Source organism: Camelus bactrianus, chromosome 22 (assembly GCF_048773025.1).
Source record: "Camelus bactrianus isolate YW-2024 breed Bactrian camel chromosome 22, ASM4877302v1, whole genome shotgun sequence".
Classification (NCBI taxonomy): Eukaryota; Metazoa; Chordata; class Mammalia; order Artiodactyla; family Camelidae; genus Camelus; species Camelus bactrianus.
In genome coordinates, this window is record NC_133560.1 from 7,420,494 (window position 1) to 7,436,313 (window position 15,820).

Sequence of the window (15,820 nt, forward strand, 5' to 3'; positions counted from 1 at the left end):
TGCTCTCCCTCCCCGCATAGGCTCCGAGACCAGTGTCCTCCTCAAGGCCTTCAATGCTTCCAATGGAGCCCAGTGCCAAGTCTACAGAGACATATTCAGACCCCAGTAGAAGCAGAGGACGGTGACCTAACACTGGACTCAGAGCCAAAGACTGAGGAACAGCACAATGATACCAGCAGAGGCACAGCTCCCCAGAGGGGTCTGCCCCTCCCTCCCTTTCCTCCCTCCCTCCCCCGCTTCCTCCTTCCCTCCCTCCCTCCCTCTGGCTGTCTCTCTCTTTCACACTCACACCCCACACTCTGTGTAGTCAGGAAGAGAGGTTCTGACAACAGGAAGTTGGGGGGCACATCCTGAGGTCCCCAAGAACTTCCTGGCACTGACCCTGGTGACGGAGGCAGCGCAGTATTTTTTTTATGAGGGGCACGCAGAGTAGCCTGGCACACAAGGAACACACCTCATGGCAGAATAATAATTATTATTATAATAACAATATCTTACATCCAGGACAAACCCAGCTGCCCCAAGCCAACTGCAAAATCTGTATGTCCAGTAGAGTCTGTGGGCAGAGGAAGAGGCTGCCTGCCTGCACCCCAGGCCTTACTCATACCAGCTCCCCGGGGAAGGGCCGGCCCCTCCCACTCCCTGCTGAGGCCTGGCACATGGTGGGGAGGCTGGCACTGCCAACGCCGCCCCTCCATGTTGGGCACACCTGCACCTCCCCCTGGTGGCCTGGCAACAAGGGATGGACGAGCAAGCCTGTAAGGGACCAAGTGGTGGCAGCTGAGGAGTGTCACTCCTCTGAGTCCCCTCCCCACCCCCTCCCAGCTCTTCCTGCGGGCCTGCCCGTGGCAGGAAGGGGCCAGGAACACTCATGGCACAGACAGGGCATGCAGAGCGGGCCCATGGCATGCTTGGCCCGCCAGGTGCCATGCAGCCGGCCTGGACGGGCAGGCAGCTGTCAGAGGGCCGAGTGCACAGAGGAGTCCGAGGGGCCCCCCTTGGGCTGGGGCGCGGATTCAGTCTGTGATGGGGCCTCCTGGGAGTTGGGTCCTTGGGCAGGCAGTTGCAGAAATTCTGGAAGCACCAGGTCCTCTTTGCGCAGAAGGCCCCTCTGGTCGTGGGCTCCACTGCTCTGCACCCGGTTCAGCAGCTCCACCAGCCCTGGGGGTGGCCGCAGAGTCAAGGGGCCAATGGGTGCGGACCCACCTATGCTAGCCCCCCATAGTCCCGTTCTCCTTACTGTGGCCACAGCCTCCCTGACGCCCCCACCAACAACCCCTCCTACCCCCTATCCAGCCTTTCTGATGCCCCCAACCCCAATGGACCCTGTTCCAGCCCCAGTGACATCCAAGCCTCTGCCTCAGCTCAAGCTTCTCCGATGCCACCCACCCTCGCTGGTCCCCTACCCCTCTGGTTCCTAGTTCCCATCATCCCCAACGTACCTTCAATGTCACAAGTCTGCCGCTTCCCAGTGATACTACTAGGCGCCTGGGCCAGCGAGTTCAGGGGCAGTGAAGGGTGGTCGGCGGCCTTGTCCTGGATTCTAGGCTGGCCACCCTGCGAGAACATAGAGTCAGAGCCACAACGGGGAGGGGAGACACAGTGGGCAGAAGAGGGCGCCCCGCCTCTGGCTCACCTGGCTGCGGCAAGGGGGTGTGTCGCCAGCTTCGGGAATCTTCACACCTGCGGCAGAGAGCGCCACCGTTCTTGATTGCCTCCCCCTGAACCCCGCTTCCTCTGGGGTCAGGGCAGACCTGGGGGACCAAGCCCCGGGGCCAACGTCCCCTACCTGGGAGAGTGTCCAAAACCAGTCTCTGGGCGGCCACCGAGCTCACTAGCTTCCCCAGATCCAGCGGCTGCTTCTCTCCTGGCTGCGGGGACAGGTCAGCAGGCCGTGGGACAGGCAGCCCCCCCACCCCGGCCGCCCCACCCCGCCCCGCCCCGCCCCGCCCCTGCCCCGCGGCCCCGCATCTCACCCGGTGCAGCGCCACTTGTTGTGGGCTCAGGCCGTGCTTCGCCAGGATGGGCTGCAGGGCCTCCTGCAGCTGCTTGGTGGGCTTGGCGGAGATCCGCACCACGCGCTCCAGCGCCGCCAGCTCGAGCCTGTACGGGACCCTAACGCTGCACAAGGGCTGAGCGCCGGCCCCTCGGCTCCCCAACCCACCTGGGACAGGCCCAAGAGGGGGTGGAGCCTGAACAGGGGAGGTGGGGCGGCTTGGGGGCGGGGTCTTAGCCCAGGGGGCGGGGTTAGCAGAGCGGCAGGACATGGAGGGAGAACAGCCGCCTGAACTGGGCCCCAAGCGAGTGCTGAGACCCCGGACCCAAAGCTGGGAGGACAGACACTCACTCGAAGGTGATTCTGTTCTCCAGCCGCACTTCCTGGTCCGCCAGCACGGTGCAGTCCTGATCCAGGACCAGGGCCTTCTGCAGACAACCAGGCAGGGTCTCAGAATCCCTTCTCTCCTCCCCACTTCCCCCATCCCCAGGGTCTGAGGGAACCACCATCACTTCTTGCCATGGCTGCCGCTGAGACTCCCTAAGGGTCAGAGGGAAGGGCTAATGGACCGGTGAGCCATAGAGATGAGGATGGAGTAAGAGATCAGGTTGGATGGAAGCCTGGTATGGCCAAGGCCAGGGAGAAGGGTGGCAAGAATGCTGGACCGACATGGAAAAGGAACAGAGAGTTATGGGAAACATGGGGGTGAAGTGGGCATGAAATGGTAATGGGGCTGCTTGGGTAAGGGGCAGGCTTAAGTCCTGAATCATGGGGCCACCTCTTCCTGAGCCAGGTCAGGATCTGCCTCTTGAACAGCAGCTCCTTGTCCCTCAGGCATGTGAAACCCAACCAGACTAGCTGGATGAATTTCCTGCCTCATCACCCACCTTTGGTCAGCCACCCAGGGCTTGCCCCTTTTTTTGACACTTGTCCACTTATCTCCATCCCCACCTATAAAGGAACTTCTTGTCTCCTCACTGCAAGAAGGGCTCTCTTCCCTCCTAGAGAGCTGTGAGGCCAGAAGGGTGTAAAGTATCTAGCACAGTGCCTGGCACACAGTAGTTACACAAACGTAGCTGTAGTGATTACCGCCCTTGAGGCCCTGCTGGGCGCAGCAGCCCAGGGCTGGGAGGCAGCCTCTCCCAGGCAATAGGCCTGGGCTGTGCTGCAGGGACAGGTGGAGTGTGGGCGGAAGTTAAAATTAGCAGACACAAAAACCCATCTGGGTTGCGGAGGCTGCCTGGGCAGCCCAAGAAAGTGGGCAGAGCTCCTCCTACTGCTGCCCTCACACTCCCATGCTCCAGACCCCTGTACATGCCCTGCACTTCTTACCCACCTCTGCCTGGGAGGTCCTCCCCCCACAGATCTGCCAGGTGAACTCCTCCTCATCCCCATCAACTGCTGCCTCTTCCATGAAGCCCTCTGGGACCAACTAGAAATGCCCAGCTTGCCCTAGAAACTCTCTGGAAGTTCACCTCCTTCTCCCTGATCACATCCTGCCTGGCACACCTCTAGCCTTTGGACCTGGAGGAAAGGCCTCAGCCTGGGTGGCTCTGCCCACCCACCTGGTAGGGCCTTAGAACTGTCTACTGGGCAAATGAAGTCCTGAGGGGGTCTCTCTGGGATGCAGTTATGCTTCCTTTAGATTCCCCCTTACTGGATGGTTTAGTTTAAGAGAGTTTTCTCCTAGACTCCTCTTTAAAGCTATGCTAGTTTGTACTCAAAGTAAAGTTTCTCATAGGTTAGGTGCCGTTGGGCAGCCCTGGTGGCAGAGGAGGTGAGGGCTCCCCCAAATGGCCATTTCAGGGATGGGCAGTCTGAATCCTGGAAATGATGGGGGGAAACCCCAACTCTAACTGTGGTTTTCCCTGAATCTACCTCCTAGAGACCATCACAGAAAGGATGATGGATGAAGCTGGAAAAGAGGATGGGGATGGGGCCGGGATAGGATTTTAGTGGGATGAGAGTGGATATCTGAGTTTGAGTGAGGTGTTGGTGCTGGGTTGCTTCGGAGTTGGGTGGGGGCTGAAGTTAGGAAAGGGGTGAGAATAGGGGATGCGGTTGGAATTAGGAATGGAATTGGGGTTGGGTCATGGCTGAGCAGACTCAGGAATGGGATTGGGGTCAGGATTAGGATCAGGAAAGGAGTGAGAGTTGGGGATCAGGCCAAGTTCATACCTGTTCATTGCCCACCAGGTAGACCTTGATGTCAGGCAGAGAGAGGCCTCGTTTCTCACAGATGCCTGCCAGCATGCCGCGGATACTGAGGCCAGGTCGGGCCAGGGCCAAGGAGGCTGTGCCATCAGGCAGGTACACGCAGCAGTACTTCCCTGGCCGGCTTTCGCTCTCACCTTCTGAGCTCCCAAGACTCTTCCGGTGGCTCTGATTCAGAACAGGTGTTGGGGAAGGTGATGTGTACACAAGCAAGGATACACAGACAGGTATGCAGACAGGTAAGCTGACTGAGGCACACACACACGCATACACATGCCCAAGAGCACACCTGTAGGCAGGCAAGACATGTCCTCCTACAGGTATACATGTATGCTCACCCAAACTATGGGCACCCAGAGACAGGTCCACCCACTGACTGCTACATATCTGGACACCCACTCGTGCACACACATCGGCTGAAGAGGATGTGCACCCATGACATGCATGGCCCAGTGTGGTAAGGACAGGAGAAAGTAAGGAGGCTGAGGGTCTGGCCTTGTGGGTCAAGCTGGGAGATGAAGTGGGGCCAGCGACTGGGAATGACAGCGGCCACACAAAGGGGCCTGAGTGGTGGCCCCAGCCCACACCTCGTCTCCCCCCAGCAGTTGGCTCACCTCAGATTTGCTGCTAGCAAAGGCAAGGAAGCCGAGGTCCAGACTGGCCGAGGAGTTGAGGGAGCCCTGGGACTCCCGGCGCAAGGAGTCTGCCGCGCTGCCTCCTAGTTCTAAGGGAGAGGGAGAATGAGAAGACAGGCCCCCTTCCTCCACGCCCCTGCTGAGAACTGTCTCCAGCGGGGCGGAAGTAGCTGGAGCCCTCCTGCGGGGGTCTCACGTGGCTAGGGTTCCTGGAAGCTTCGCTACTGAAGGGGCTTCTCAAACTTCTGGGGTCTCGCGTGGGAACGGAACCACCGGGGGAACGTGGGGGTCACAGTGATCTGCATTTCAATTTTCATAGACTTACGGGCTGCAGGACCGGTGTTCTCAAACCTTGCCCAAACTCCCGCCCCCACTCATCTCTGCGACCGGCTCCCGTCCTCACCCCTGCGGAAGGACTTGCGGAGCGGGCGGCCCCCAGGGCCCTCAGCAGGCGGCAGCTGCCCCAACTCCTCCACGCCCAGCGGCAGCGACTTTCCGGGCTTCAGCTTCGGCTTCTGCAAGATACAGGGAAGGCACTGGCACTGGGACGGGCCCCAGCCCGCAGGCTGACCGTGGGCACAGCCCCGCGGATCTGCACCCGGCCGCCTGCCCCCCACAGCCCCTGGTCCGCACCTTCCTGGTGGCGTCAGGGCTGCCGAGGCGCGCGGAGCCGGGTTCCCGCAGTGGGCGACCCTCGGCCTCCGCCAGGAGGCACTCGCGGTACAGCGGGGATTTGACGAAGCGCGCATAGCTGTCGAACTTCATCAAGTTGAAGATCTGCGGAACCCGCGCCGAGGCGGTGAGCAAGAGAGGGCGCTCTGCCCGCCGCCCGAGTCCCAGGACCAGCTCCCGGGGCTGGGTTTGGAGGGGTCTCCAACCTAAGGAACAAGTCCCTAGCCCCTCCCACCCACCCCCTTGCTCCAGTCCCCGCCCTTATTCTTGGCCACGCCCCTAACCCTCCCTTCACCGCCGCCTTTGGTCCATCACCCTCTGACCCGCACCCCTTCCCGTGAAGTTAGCAGGGTCTCATCATCCAGATTTGCTCTCTTCCTCCTCACCCTACCCACGCCGCCCTGGCCGCTCCGGCCTCGCCCCTGGATCTGGCCCCGCCTCTGCTCCATCGCTCTCCCCGAGGCCACGCCCCTCACCCCATGCCACGCCCCCTGGGACTGCTCACCTGAAGCTGCTGTTCGCGGAACATGTCCGGTCGAGGCTCCGCCAGCACCTCCTCGCCGAGCCAGGCTTGCCGGTCGATATTTACTGGGCTCAGCGCCTGGCTGGACAGGAACTCCTGGTAGATGTTGCGGGCCTCCTGAGCTAACTGGGGTAGGAGGGGCAGGAGAAGGTCAGGGTAATGGCTCAGGCCCTGCTTCCACCTCTCTGCCTCAGCTCACCCTTCTCCTCACCTGCTGGGTGTCGCTGGCTGGGATCTGCTGGAAGCGCTCGCAGGCCTTCCAGAAAGTCACGTTCTCCGCACTGAACTCCTTCTTCAGGAACTCCTGGAGGTGGGGGAAAGGAGGAGGCAGTCAGAGACAGACACCCTGTCAGGGGATGTGGTCAAAGAGATTGATATAGAGGCAGGTCCCAGAGGCCAAGCCAGACAGATAGGTCCAGACAGACAGATGGGGTCAGATCCGGAGGCACAGAGAGGAAATAAGAGGCAGAGAGAAGGAAACTTCCCAGCTGGGAAAAGAGCAGGAGAGTGCCAAAGAAAGGCTGGATGAGGCAGCTGACAGGAGTCAGCCTGAGGCTCTATCCATGCCCTCTCCCCTGCCCCCCTCCCTCCCCCCCCCATGGTGGCCACTGCCAGCCGCCCTCCCCATCCCACCCCAGGGCTTACAGTGAAGTAAGCCAGGCCCAGCGGGTCCTGCAGCAGCCGCTCGAAGGACAGGCCCCAACTGGCCACAGGCTGCTCCTCGGAGGGGAAGGGGCTGCTGGGGCCACTGGGGAGACTGTGGATGCTGAGGGAGCTGCCTCGGCCCTCGCCCTGGCCCTGGGGCCCCGCCGTGCTGCTTAGCTCTGCGGGGGGATGGACAAGTGCAGGTGAGCCTTGTGGCCTTCCCCAGCCCCTGGTCCAACCCCATCTGCCGGTACTTTCCCTGTAAAGACAGCAAGTGGCAGGGGTATCCCCACCCTCTTTCCCTTTACACCCCCTCAGCCCCCACCCCCACCCACAGCCAGGCTTCCTTCACACCCTCTGTCACTTACCTCCATCCGAGACGGCCAGAACCTACAAGAAACCCAAGGTAGAAAGTCAGAGTAGAACTCAGGGTGGATTCTCAAGAGACAGTTCTAGGCTCAGTCCCCAGGACTGGAGCTGTGTTCTCTCCTGCGTGGAGGGCCATGCTGGAAGTTCTCAGCCAGGTCACTGCTTGCTTAGGGTTTTGCTCAGGCTGCCCCTGGCTCCCTTCCATCATGTGCCAACCGATGTGTGCTGGGACTTATGCCAGGGACCCTCCAGTCACCTCCTGGTTGACCCCCAGCACCCACTGGCTTAGCCTGGGGGTAGAGCATGCTGGGTAGGAGCACCAGCTTTTGAACTTGTCTCTGCCGCTTACTAGCTGTGTGACTCTGGGCAAGTTACTTGTCTCCATCTGTAAACAAGGGATGGGGATAATAATAGTAACTTACTTCCTGGGCCTGCTGTGAGGATCAAATCAGTTTAATCTATTTGCAGCATCTAGAACAGGGGCCAGCATGTGGTAATTGCTGTATCAGTGTTTGCTGTTGTCTTTGAGGAAAGGAGAATGTGCCTCTGTAGCTGAGGATCTCCTGATTGCAACTGTTTCCTCTTGGAAACACCCCACCTTGGGCAGGGCATAGGGTGCTATATTTTAGCAGAGAGCAGCTGTTCTCAAACTTCAGTGTGCTTTAGAATGACGGGGGTGGAGGGCGGCACCTCCAAAGAGTCAGGTTCAGGGGGTCCAGGATGGAGCCTGAGACCCTCCATTTCTAACAAGCCCCCAGGCAATGCTGATGCTGTTGGTCACGGACCACACTGTCAATCCCATCCTCCCTGCTCCCCCACCCCAGCCCTTCCAGCCCCACGCACAGCTCCGACTTCTCTGGGAATCCCAACCATTAGTGAAACAGAAAAACCCTCCTTTCAAAATGACTCTTGCAGTGGTTTCCCTTGGGCTTCCTACCTTCCTAGCAGCTCCTCCAGCTTCCTCACCATCTCCTACACACACGAGGCAGCCTCCACCCCTCCCTGACTCTGTCCTGGGCCCTTTCTCCCTCCCACATCTCCCCAGCTTCAAACACACGTAGCTGACTTCCTGCTGACATCTCCACCCCAATGTCCCACAAGCCCTTCCAGCTCAGCCAGTCCCACATGGAAGCCACCTCTGCCGCCACCAAAGCAAGGCACTGAACCAGCTTCCCTGCCGTCGGTTTTCTTCCCATCGCCTGGGCTCCCAACACCAGGGCTTGACTCAGCCCCAATTCCTCCCTCCCTCTCACCTCCTACATTTTCACTAGGCCCTTCCACCACCTGTCCCTTCATCCCATCCCCACTGGAATCAGGTCTGCAACTCTCCTCCCCAGAAAGCCTCTCCCTCCCTCTCTGTTCCCCAGTCCCACCTGGGAGCAGCTGGATCACACATCTGTGGGCAAGAGCTGGCCTGCCAATAGGTGGGACATTATTAATATCAGAATGGGGTTTTTTTTTTTAAACTTTCAAGGGGTTTCCCACATTTAAAAGTCAGGAGTTTTACATGAAACCTCAGCTTTCGGCCACAGCTACCCTAAGCTTCTTCCCAGTGGGGCAACCTTGGCTGGCACCGAGCAGCAACTGCTTCCCCTAGAAGGGACTCATGCTCTCCTCAGAGGTCTCTGGGGCCCGTTTGATGCATTTTTGTTATATATGGAAAGCAGGTCAAAATTGTGCTGTGTGACTTTGGACAGAATACTTCACCTCTCTGTGCTTCACTTTCTCCCTCTATACAAATGGGGAAAATAGTGGTCCTGACTTTACAGGGTTGCTGTGATTAAATAAGTCAGATACATGTAGAGAGAGAACTCAGAGCACTAGCTGGCCTGTGATAAATAATCAAGGACCATTCCCATTATTATTGCTGTTGTTGCATTAGCATTGGTGTCTGACCCTGCTCCGGCTTTCAGCTTTGCCGAGCCCTGCCATAGAGGGAAGAGCATAGGTATCAGGTCTATCAGACCCAGATTCAAATCCTAGCCCTGCCCTTTTCTGGTTTTACAAACTTGGGCCCCTCCCAGAGCCTCTCCTAGCTGGAGCGTGGGGATAAGACCTTGCTGTGGAGCAGGGAAAGCTTGTGCAGAGGGTGGCTGGGCTGATTCCTTCATCCAAGACATTTCCCGAGGCTGCAGAACAAAGTCCTAACTCCTGGGGTGTGTGAGGGGGACAAGTTGAAGCTCAAGGTCCTTTCCAGCTGCTCTTTGCCTTCCTGGCATCTCCCCTCTTGCCCCCACCTGCCTGCCCCACGTTCTTCTTCCCCACGCTGCTCTGCGGCTGTTCCCAGCCTCAGAAGTCACCACCCACTGCCCTCTGCCCAGGTCTCTGGGAACCATCCTGACTTACCTCCCCTGCCCTCCTGCCCTCTCCTGCTGCTAGGTGGCTACCTGGCCCTCCCTCCTCCCACACCGACCGGCCTCTCTCTAGTCCCCCTTTATCTTTGGGACTCAGCCTCTCCCTTGCTCAGAGCTCTCCATGGCCCCCCACTTCCCCCAGGGGGACGGGGGAGGTGCGCACGGGCAGGCCCAGACCCCAGAGAGGGCAGAGGGCCCTGGGCTGGCTTTTACTCCTCTTTGGTTTTATTGTTTCCATCATGTTGAATGCATTGTGTCTTTAAGTGGGACGGGCTCCCAGGCCCTCTGCAGGCCCCACTCCCGGCTCTGGGAGGCAGAGCAGTTGCTGGGTTACAGCAGCTCTGCCTGGGCCTGACTAATGAACCCTTTCAAGCCTCCCCTATTGCCCTCCCCCTCACCTCCATCCTACCCTCCAGCAAGCTTCTATTTCCCCCCACCCCTTAACACTCTTGCTTCCTGCTTTGCTGTTTCCTTGGCCTGGGATCTGCTCCTGCTCCCTGCACCCTGCCACTCTCCAATCCCTGCCCACTGACATCAGTCATCCCCAGACACCAGCCGCCCCGAATCCCCCTGCCCACCACACTTCTGCCCACCCATATCTGGGCCTCTATCCTGCCAGCATGGCAGCTCCTGGTGGGCAGGCCTGTACTGGGGGAGGGAACCAGCCCGAACTCCCTCGTCACCCTGCACCTCTTTGCCCAAGTGCTCCCAAGCAGCCATGAGGGCCAGGCAGCCCTCCTCTGCCCTGGCAGGAGGCACTGGCACTCCTTTCGCCAGGGATGCTCTGCCTCTGAACACCCATCTCTGTGGCCCGCCATTCTTCCCAGGCCCCTCTTGTCTCACTAGCTGTTAACCTATAGAGCTGGGGCTAAGACAGGATGGAGATCCAGAGGCGGGACGGAGCAGTGATGGGGCCCAATTCCAGATCCATTACTCCAGGACAAGTAACTTCCCTTCTCTGGGCCTCAGTTTCCCCCAGGGTAGCATGGGACTCAGCACTCCCAACCTCCAGGGGCTGCTGGGAAGGATGAGCGAGGCCCCAATTGTGAAGGCGGAGAGTGGGCTCCGATCTGCCAGGCTCCCGAGTCTGGGGAAGTAGTGCTGAGTGGTGCTGGCCTTGCCCCATCTCAGCCTGGCCTGCCCGAGGAGAAGTGGTGAGTGGATGGGAGAAAAGGGGAAGAAAGGATGAGGAAGGGTGTGGTGTCAGTGGCACCCCCGACCCATCGTCCTGCCTCAGTTTGCCAGACTTTTTTCTTTGAAAATGGGTCCTGGGGGAACTGCAGGTATTTGAGAATACTAAGGTGAGGGAGGCCTGACATTTCCTGAGCTCCAATTGTGTGACAGGTGCTCTCTGACAGTGACAGCATGCATCTGTGTTCTCCCAACATCCTCACATCCTCATCCTGTGTGGCAGGTATTGTTACTTCCGTTTTATAGATAGGGAAGCCTCGGCCCGGAGAAATCACGCAGCTGAGATGCGGCTGAGCTGAAATTAGGCCTGAAGTGTGCCTGACTCGAGCCTGAGGTCTCCCTTCCACTGAGCTGCCTCCCTGGGTGAACAGGAGACGTACCAGGGAGTGGGGAGGCCCAGGGCCTCAGCCCTTGGGGCAGAGATGGGTAAGGTGGGTTGAGGGTGGAGGGCCCAGGGGCTCCTGGATGAACTCTGCCCTCTGGAGGGATCAGACCTTGAGGAAGGGCTGATTTACTGAGAGCATCTTCTGGGCTGAGCCCTCTATACCATCATCTCATTTCCTCCTAGATTGGGGAGACTGAGGCCCTGAGTTCTCTCCAGGTAAACCCACAGAGAGTCCTGGCTGCCTGGCCCTTCAGCCTGAGTCATCTCTGTGTAGCTGACTCCCGACTCCGAGCTGGACTCCAGGTACAGTGGGCTCTACCTTGCAGGCGTCCCCAGGTAGGAAGACTAGCTGGACCTCGGGAGAGCGATGGTAAACGCCCCTTTCTAGGATTTAGGATCGCCAGCCCTTGGGCCGTGTCCCTGTACACACACTGTTTCCCCATATGCAGGCCTCTCCCCATGCCATTCCCTCCTCCAGCTGGTACATCCTTTCAGGACATCTCCCGTGCCAACAATGCTCAAAGTGAGTGGAAAGGTTTGTCCTCCCTCCCAGATCCTCCTCAAGCTTTCTCTGTCCCTGAGCTGCTGCTCTTACCCAAACCGGAGTTTTATGCCGGTATTCGCACCCGTGCATTTTGTGCCTTGCCAGACTGGGAGCTAGAGCGATGGGCCTGGGTCTTGATGCCTGGGAGGGGGCCAGCACTGAGCAGGTTCTAAGGGGGGGTTGTTGAATGACTGAGTGAGCGAACAAATGAAGTAAGTGGCTGTTGGGACTGTGCGAAGGCATCTCTGGAGGGGGGCTGGAGCCATCTCTAAGTGACAGGTTTCATCGCAACTGTCTGACAAGCTGAGTGGCAGAAAGACGAGGCTGACAAATGAAGCTGCCTCAGCAGGGAACGAAGGTGGTGGCGGGTGGGGGTGGCGGCAGGGGGAGGTGGAGGAGGACAGAGCCAGGCAGTTCTGGGAGGTGGAGAAGCCCAGGCACAGAGTCAGGTTCAAACGTGGGTCCCTCTCCTTACCAGCTGCCCTTGGCATGTCATGACTCCTTTGAGCCTCCCTTGGGAGGTAACTCGTGGAAGGAAGCCTACACCTGGCCCACGTCTATGCACATCCCTCTCTGTCCTTCCCCCTCCCCATTCAGCTGAGTGTGGCCTCAGAAAGCTGCACAATGGCCATCAAGTGGCCTATCTGTGACCCTTGGAATTCCAAGGGCTGGCAGAGTTCAGAACGGGCCCAGGCAGGTTGCTGAGAGGAGCCAGAGTGTCGGTGGGCTTGCAGGGACTCGGGGCAGAGACCAGGCCCCCTCCCTGCTCTGAATGAGTTTTGAGCAGAGAAGCCACAGGTTGACATGGGAAGGGCAGGGGCTGGATCTGTCCCCTCAGCTGTCCTGCAGTTTTGGGCACTGCTGAGAAGCATCAACCCAGCTGCCCGCTTGGGGTGGACGTGAGAGTGGGCGTGCTCCTCCTCGGCCTGGATGCCCAGGGAGGGGTGAGCCAAGTGTCATGCCTCCAGGGCGGGAATGGGAGGCCCATGGGTGTTTGCACTTTCAGAGTTAGGTTGATGGCAGAGATAGTGAGGAGGGGGACTGGGCCCGCTGGGAGGGGTTTGCCTGTCTCCCACCCAGCTGGCCTGGGGCTGGGCACTAAAAAGAAGCTGGAGGAAGAGGTGTGGGGACAGGCCTTGGGGCTTGGGAGGAGGAGTGGGGTTGGGGGTGGCTCAGCTTCTGGGTGAAGCAGAGGATGCTTGAAGAGGGGCTGAGAATGAAGGGGAGGTATTGGGCTGACATTCATGGAGCCCCCACAATGGGTCAGCGGCCTCATATTCATCATTCCACTTAATCATCACAACAAGCCTTTGAAATACATTCCAATCTCCTCATTTTATAGATGAAGAAACTGAAGGTCAGAGAGGACCCTCTTATAAGGGACAACAGAGCTGAGGTTGGAACCCAGGTCTCTCTAGACCCATTGGCTTGGTCCTAAAGCACTAGGCTGGGGCTGGGTCAGAGACTAGAACACTGTCCAGCCTTCCTGGGGTCTTTAGGAGGGGCTGGTGTCCTAGGGAGAGAAGAAAAGCCTGGCGCAGCCGCTCTCATCTGCTGGATGAATAAAGACCCTGGACTGTCCAAGGGCAGCTCTAACCCGGACACCAAGCAGCCAGAGAGCGGGTTTAGGGGGTGGGGCAGCTGCTGCTAGGGGCACCCTAGTGCCCAGCTCCCCCAACTCTTCCTAGTAGCCCGGGAATAGAACAGGCAGAAGCTGTACCAACCTGGTCTGTCCCTGCTGACCCATCCCACGCTGCCTAAGGACAGCGAGTTCTGCCAGGAAGCCTCAGGGTGGGAGTGCAGGTCCAAGAGGAGGGCGGTGACCCAGTAAGGGCTGCCCCTTACCTGGCCTTGGGCATCAGGTCATTGGGCGAAGAGGGGAGGGCCGATCTCTGGCCCCCATAGGAGTTTCCGGGGGGACAAAGGGCGTGCCAGATGTCCCTGCTACCCTAGGATGCTGGCACCCCCAGACGGTGCCAAAGTAGCAGGTAGGAGACGAGTGGGGCCTGGGCCAGAAGCCTGTGCCTGCTCTCCTCTGGTCTCACCCTCAGAGTGGCCCCAGGTCCCCAGCAGAGCCATCTGGAAGGTCCTGGGGTAAGGGCACCAGGTCCCACCACCTGCTGCTGTCTGTCCCCAGCTTCTCCCGCCCGCTGGCAGCATGCAGGCTCTTGCCCAGCCCTGCCGGGTGTGCCTCTTGGGCTCCACCCTGGGTGTGCCCACCCCCTCCCCATGGGCCTGGCCTGGAGCCCGCACTCACCATGCGTCCGTTGGGGACGCCCAGGTGCTTGGGCTTCCCTGGCATGCCGCTGCTGTTCACGGGTCCCCGCTGTGGGGGGTGCCCACCATGGGGACTGTGGGCAGCGCCGCCGGCCAGAGCTTGCAGAGCGACAGGCAGGCGGCGGAGAGAGCCCAGCTCCGCTCCTGCGGGCCCTCACATCCTGAAACACCAGCTCACTACCTCTTTTCTCTGCCACAGGAAGTGTCTCTATAGAAACCGAACCACAGAAAGAAGCAAGGTCTAAGAGCGAACGCTTCTTCCTACACACACGCACACACACGTTCACGCTCACACACTCATGCTGCCAACACACCCTTGGCAGTGTCCCACGCGGGCACCAACACATGGCAGAGGCCTCTGTGTGCCCAGCCTCGTCTGGTCCAGCCCAGAGGGTTCCAAGTTCATGTCTGGGCACACAGAAGTGCACGTTCGCACACCTAGGCACCTTTGTACGCCCTGCAGGGGCTCCTGTGGACGTAGGAACGTGTCCACTGGGACCTGAGTGTTCACTCACGTACGTTACTGAGCCCACACCGAGCCCACACCTGCTGGGTGCTGGGCGTGTGCACACTCAGCACCCCTCCCCCGGCAGTTGTGCACGGGCAGAGCACTACTTCTGTCCCGAGACACCTCCAGACTGTCCTTCCTAGGCCTGTGCCTGGGTGTGCAGACAAATGGATACACTGCACGCATGGTCATGCACACACAGACCTTTCAGGTGTACAGGTCAGAAACACACAGGTTCTCCCTCATCAGGGACAACAGGGCATTCGGTCATATGTATGCACTGTCCCTTGGACTGGTACATGTGACAGGCACACCTGCACACAGGCATGTATGAACTCAGACATCCCAGTGACGTGTGCAACCAGGGATGCACACGCTCACCCACTGGGCAGGGAACAGATCAGGTGCCTCTGTGTCCAAAAGCAGCTGTGCGTTCATAGTCACTCACGTAAAAGTCCCACCTTGGTGTAGTGCTGTTGACTGAAAAGGGGCCCCCTGCCTTCTCAGCCCTGGTCCAGTCCCAGATGGACTCATGCCCTTTAGCCAGAGTCCTCGGTTGGCCTCTTTCTTACGTGAGCGTACGCCTGCTACAGGACTTGCATCTTGCCCGAATATGGGGCTACTTGTAGCCCTCAAGTCGCCCATTGCTCCACTCTGGGCCCCTCTTTCTACAAGGATAAGATGACACCCCATCTTTCATATGCTACCCTCTATTTCACTGCCCCCTTCTTGGGTCATGACCTGAAACTTTAGGAGGCAGAAACCGAGTGACTCTTCACCTCAAATTCACATCCTCTTCCTCCTGAGCACACAGCTAAACTTTGATTTCCCAGCCTCCCTTGCAGTCAGGTGTGGCCATGTGCCAACTAGTTCCCAGCCACTGAATGTGAGTGGAGTGATGTGTGCCGAGGCTTTTAAGCCGTGTATGCCCTCCCCTTTAGCTGGCTGGATGGAGAAGATGAAGTCCTAAAGGATGGTAGAGGCACAAGAAAGAAGGAGCCTGGATCTCTGCATCAGCATAAGGAGGCAAGCCACTCATCAACCAGGAACACCAGTTTTGGACTTCTAAGTAAGAGAGAAATCAACTTCTTGGAGCCATTAGACACCTTAGGGTCTATTTGTTATAGCTACTAGCATTGCCCTAGTTAATATACCTCTTCAACCAGTCCTAACTCACCTCTTTCCAGACACCTTGCTCTAGGCCACCCAGAGAGAGGGATTTGGTCATACTTGGGGTGTATATTGGGGGTTGCTTTGGGGCCTGGCACATTGTCAAGAGGGCCTTAATAAGATGTCTGACAGCGTCAGTATGCCTGTGACAGGTTGATACGGTGTGTGATGTGACTGGAGACTGCCTGCCTGTCTACTGTGCTGTGGATCCAGGCCTAGCTTCATAGGGTCTTTCCCACACGTGACCTCATTTGATCCTCATAACCTCTTTGTTAGTGGTGCTCATTATTCCCATTTTACAGATCAGGAAACTGGACTCTGAGAGAAGTGAGTCACC

The 15,820-nt window shown here is 58.7% G+C and overlaps 1 protein-coding gene across 2 annotated transcripts; it reads right to left on the reverse strand.

Annotated features, from left to right (window-relative positions):
• Nucleotides 1–460: 460 nt before the first annotated feature.
• Nucleotides 461–13,997, reverse strand: RGS14 (regulator of G protein signaling 14). 2 transcript variants are annotated; one of them, XM_074350229.1, is made up of 15 exons: nt 13,786–13,997; nt 7,054–7,075; nt 6,686–6,864; nt 6,252–6,344; nt 6,023–6,166; nt 5,479–5,622; nt 5,249–5,360; nt 4,825–4,934; nt 4,175–4,378; nt 2,348–2,424; nt 1,977–2,121; nt 1,790–1,871; nt 1,637–1,683; nt 1,443–1,557; nt 461–1,161 (listed from the first exon to the last, which is right to left on the reverse strand). In XM_074350229.1, the coding sequence occupies exons 1-15, from the start codon at nt 13,828–13,830 to the stop codon at nt 959–961; spliced, it is 1,722 nt and encodes a 573-aa protein (XP_074206330.1). In that variant the 5' UTR covers nt 13,831–13,997; the 3' UTR covers nt 461–958. The 2 variants fall into 2 exon arrangements, with proteins under 2 accessions (XP_074206330.1, XP_074206331.1); XM_074350230.1 differs by having other exon boundaries at nt 1,977–2,103; nt 13,786–13,995.
• Nucleotides 13,998–15,820: the final 1,823 nt, after the last annotated feature.

What these genes read in the sequence shown, in the direction of transcription:
- RGS14 (XM_074350229.1), bottom strand. Translation starts at nt 13,830, where the DNA reads ATGCCAGGGAAGCCCAAGCACCTGGGCGTCCCCAACGGACGCATG. An exon ending in GCGTCCCCAACGGACGCATG is followed by an intron (nt 7,076 to 13,785) that starts GTGAGTGCGGGC and finishes GGTTTCTTGTAG; the next exon opens with GTTCTGGCCGTCTCGGATGG. An exon ending in CAGCCAGCGACACCCAGCAG is followed by an intron (nt 6,167 to 6,251) that starts GTGAGGAGAAGG and finishes CTCCTACCCCAG; the next exon opens with TTAGCTCAGGAGGCCCGCAA.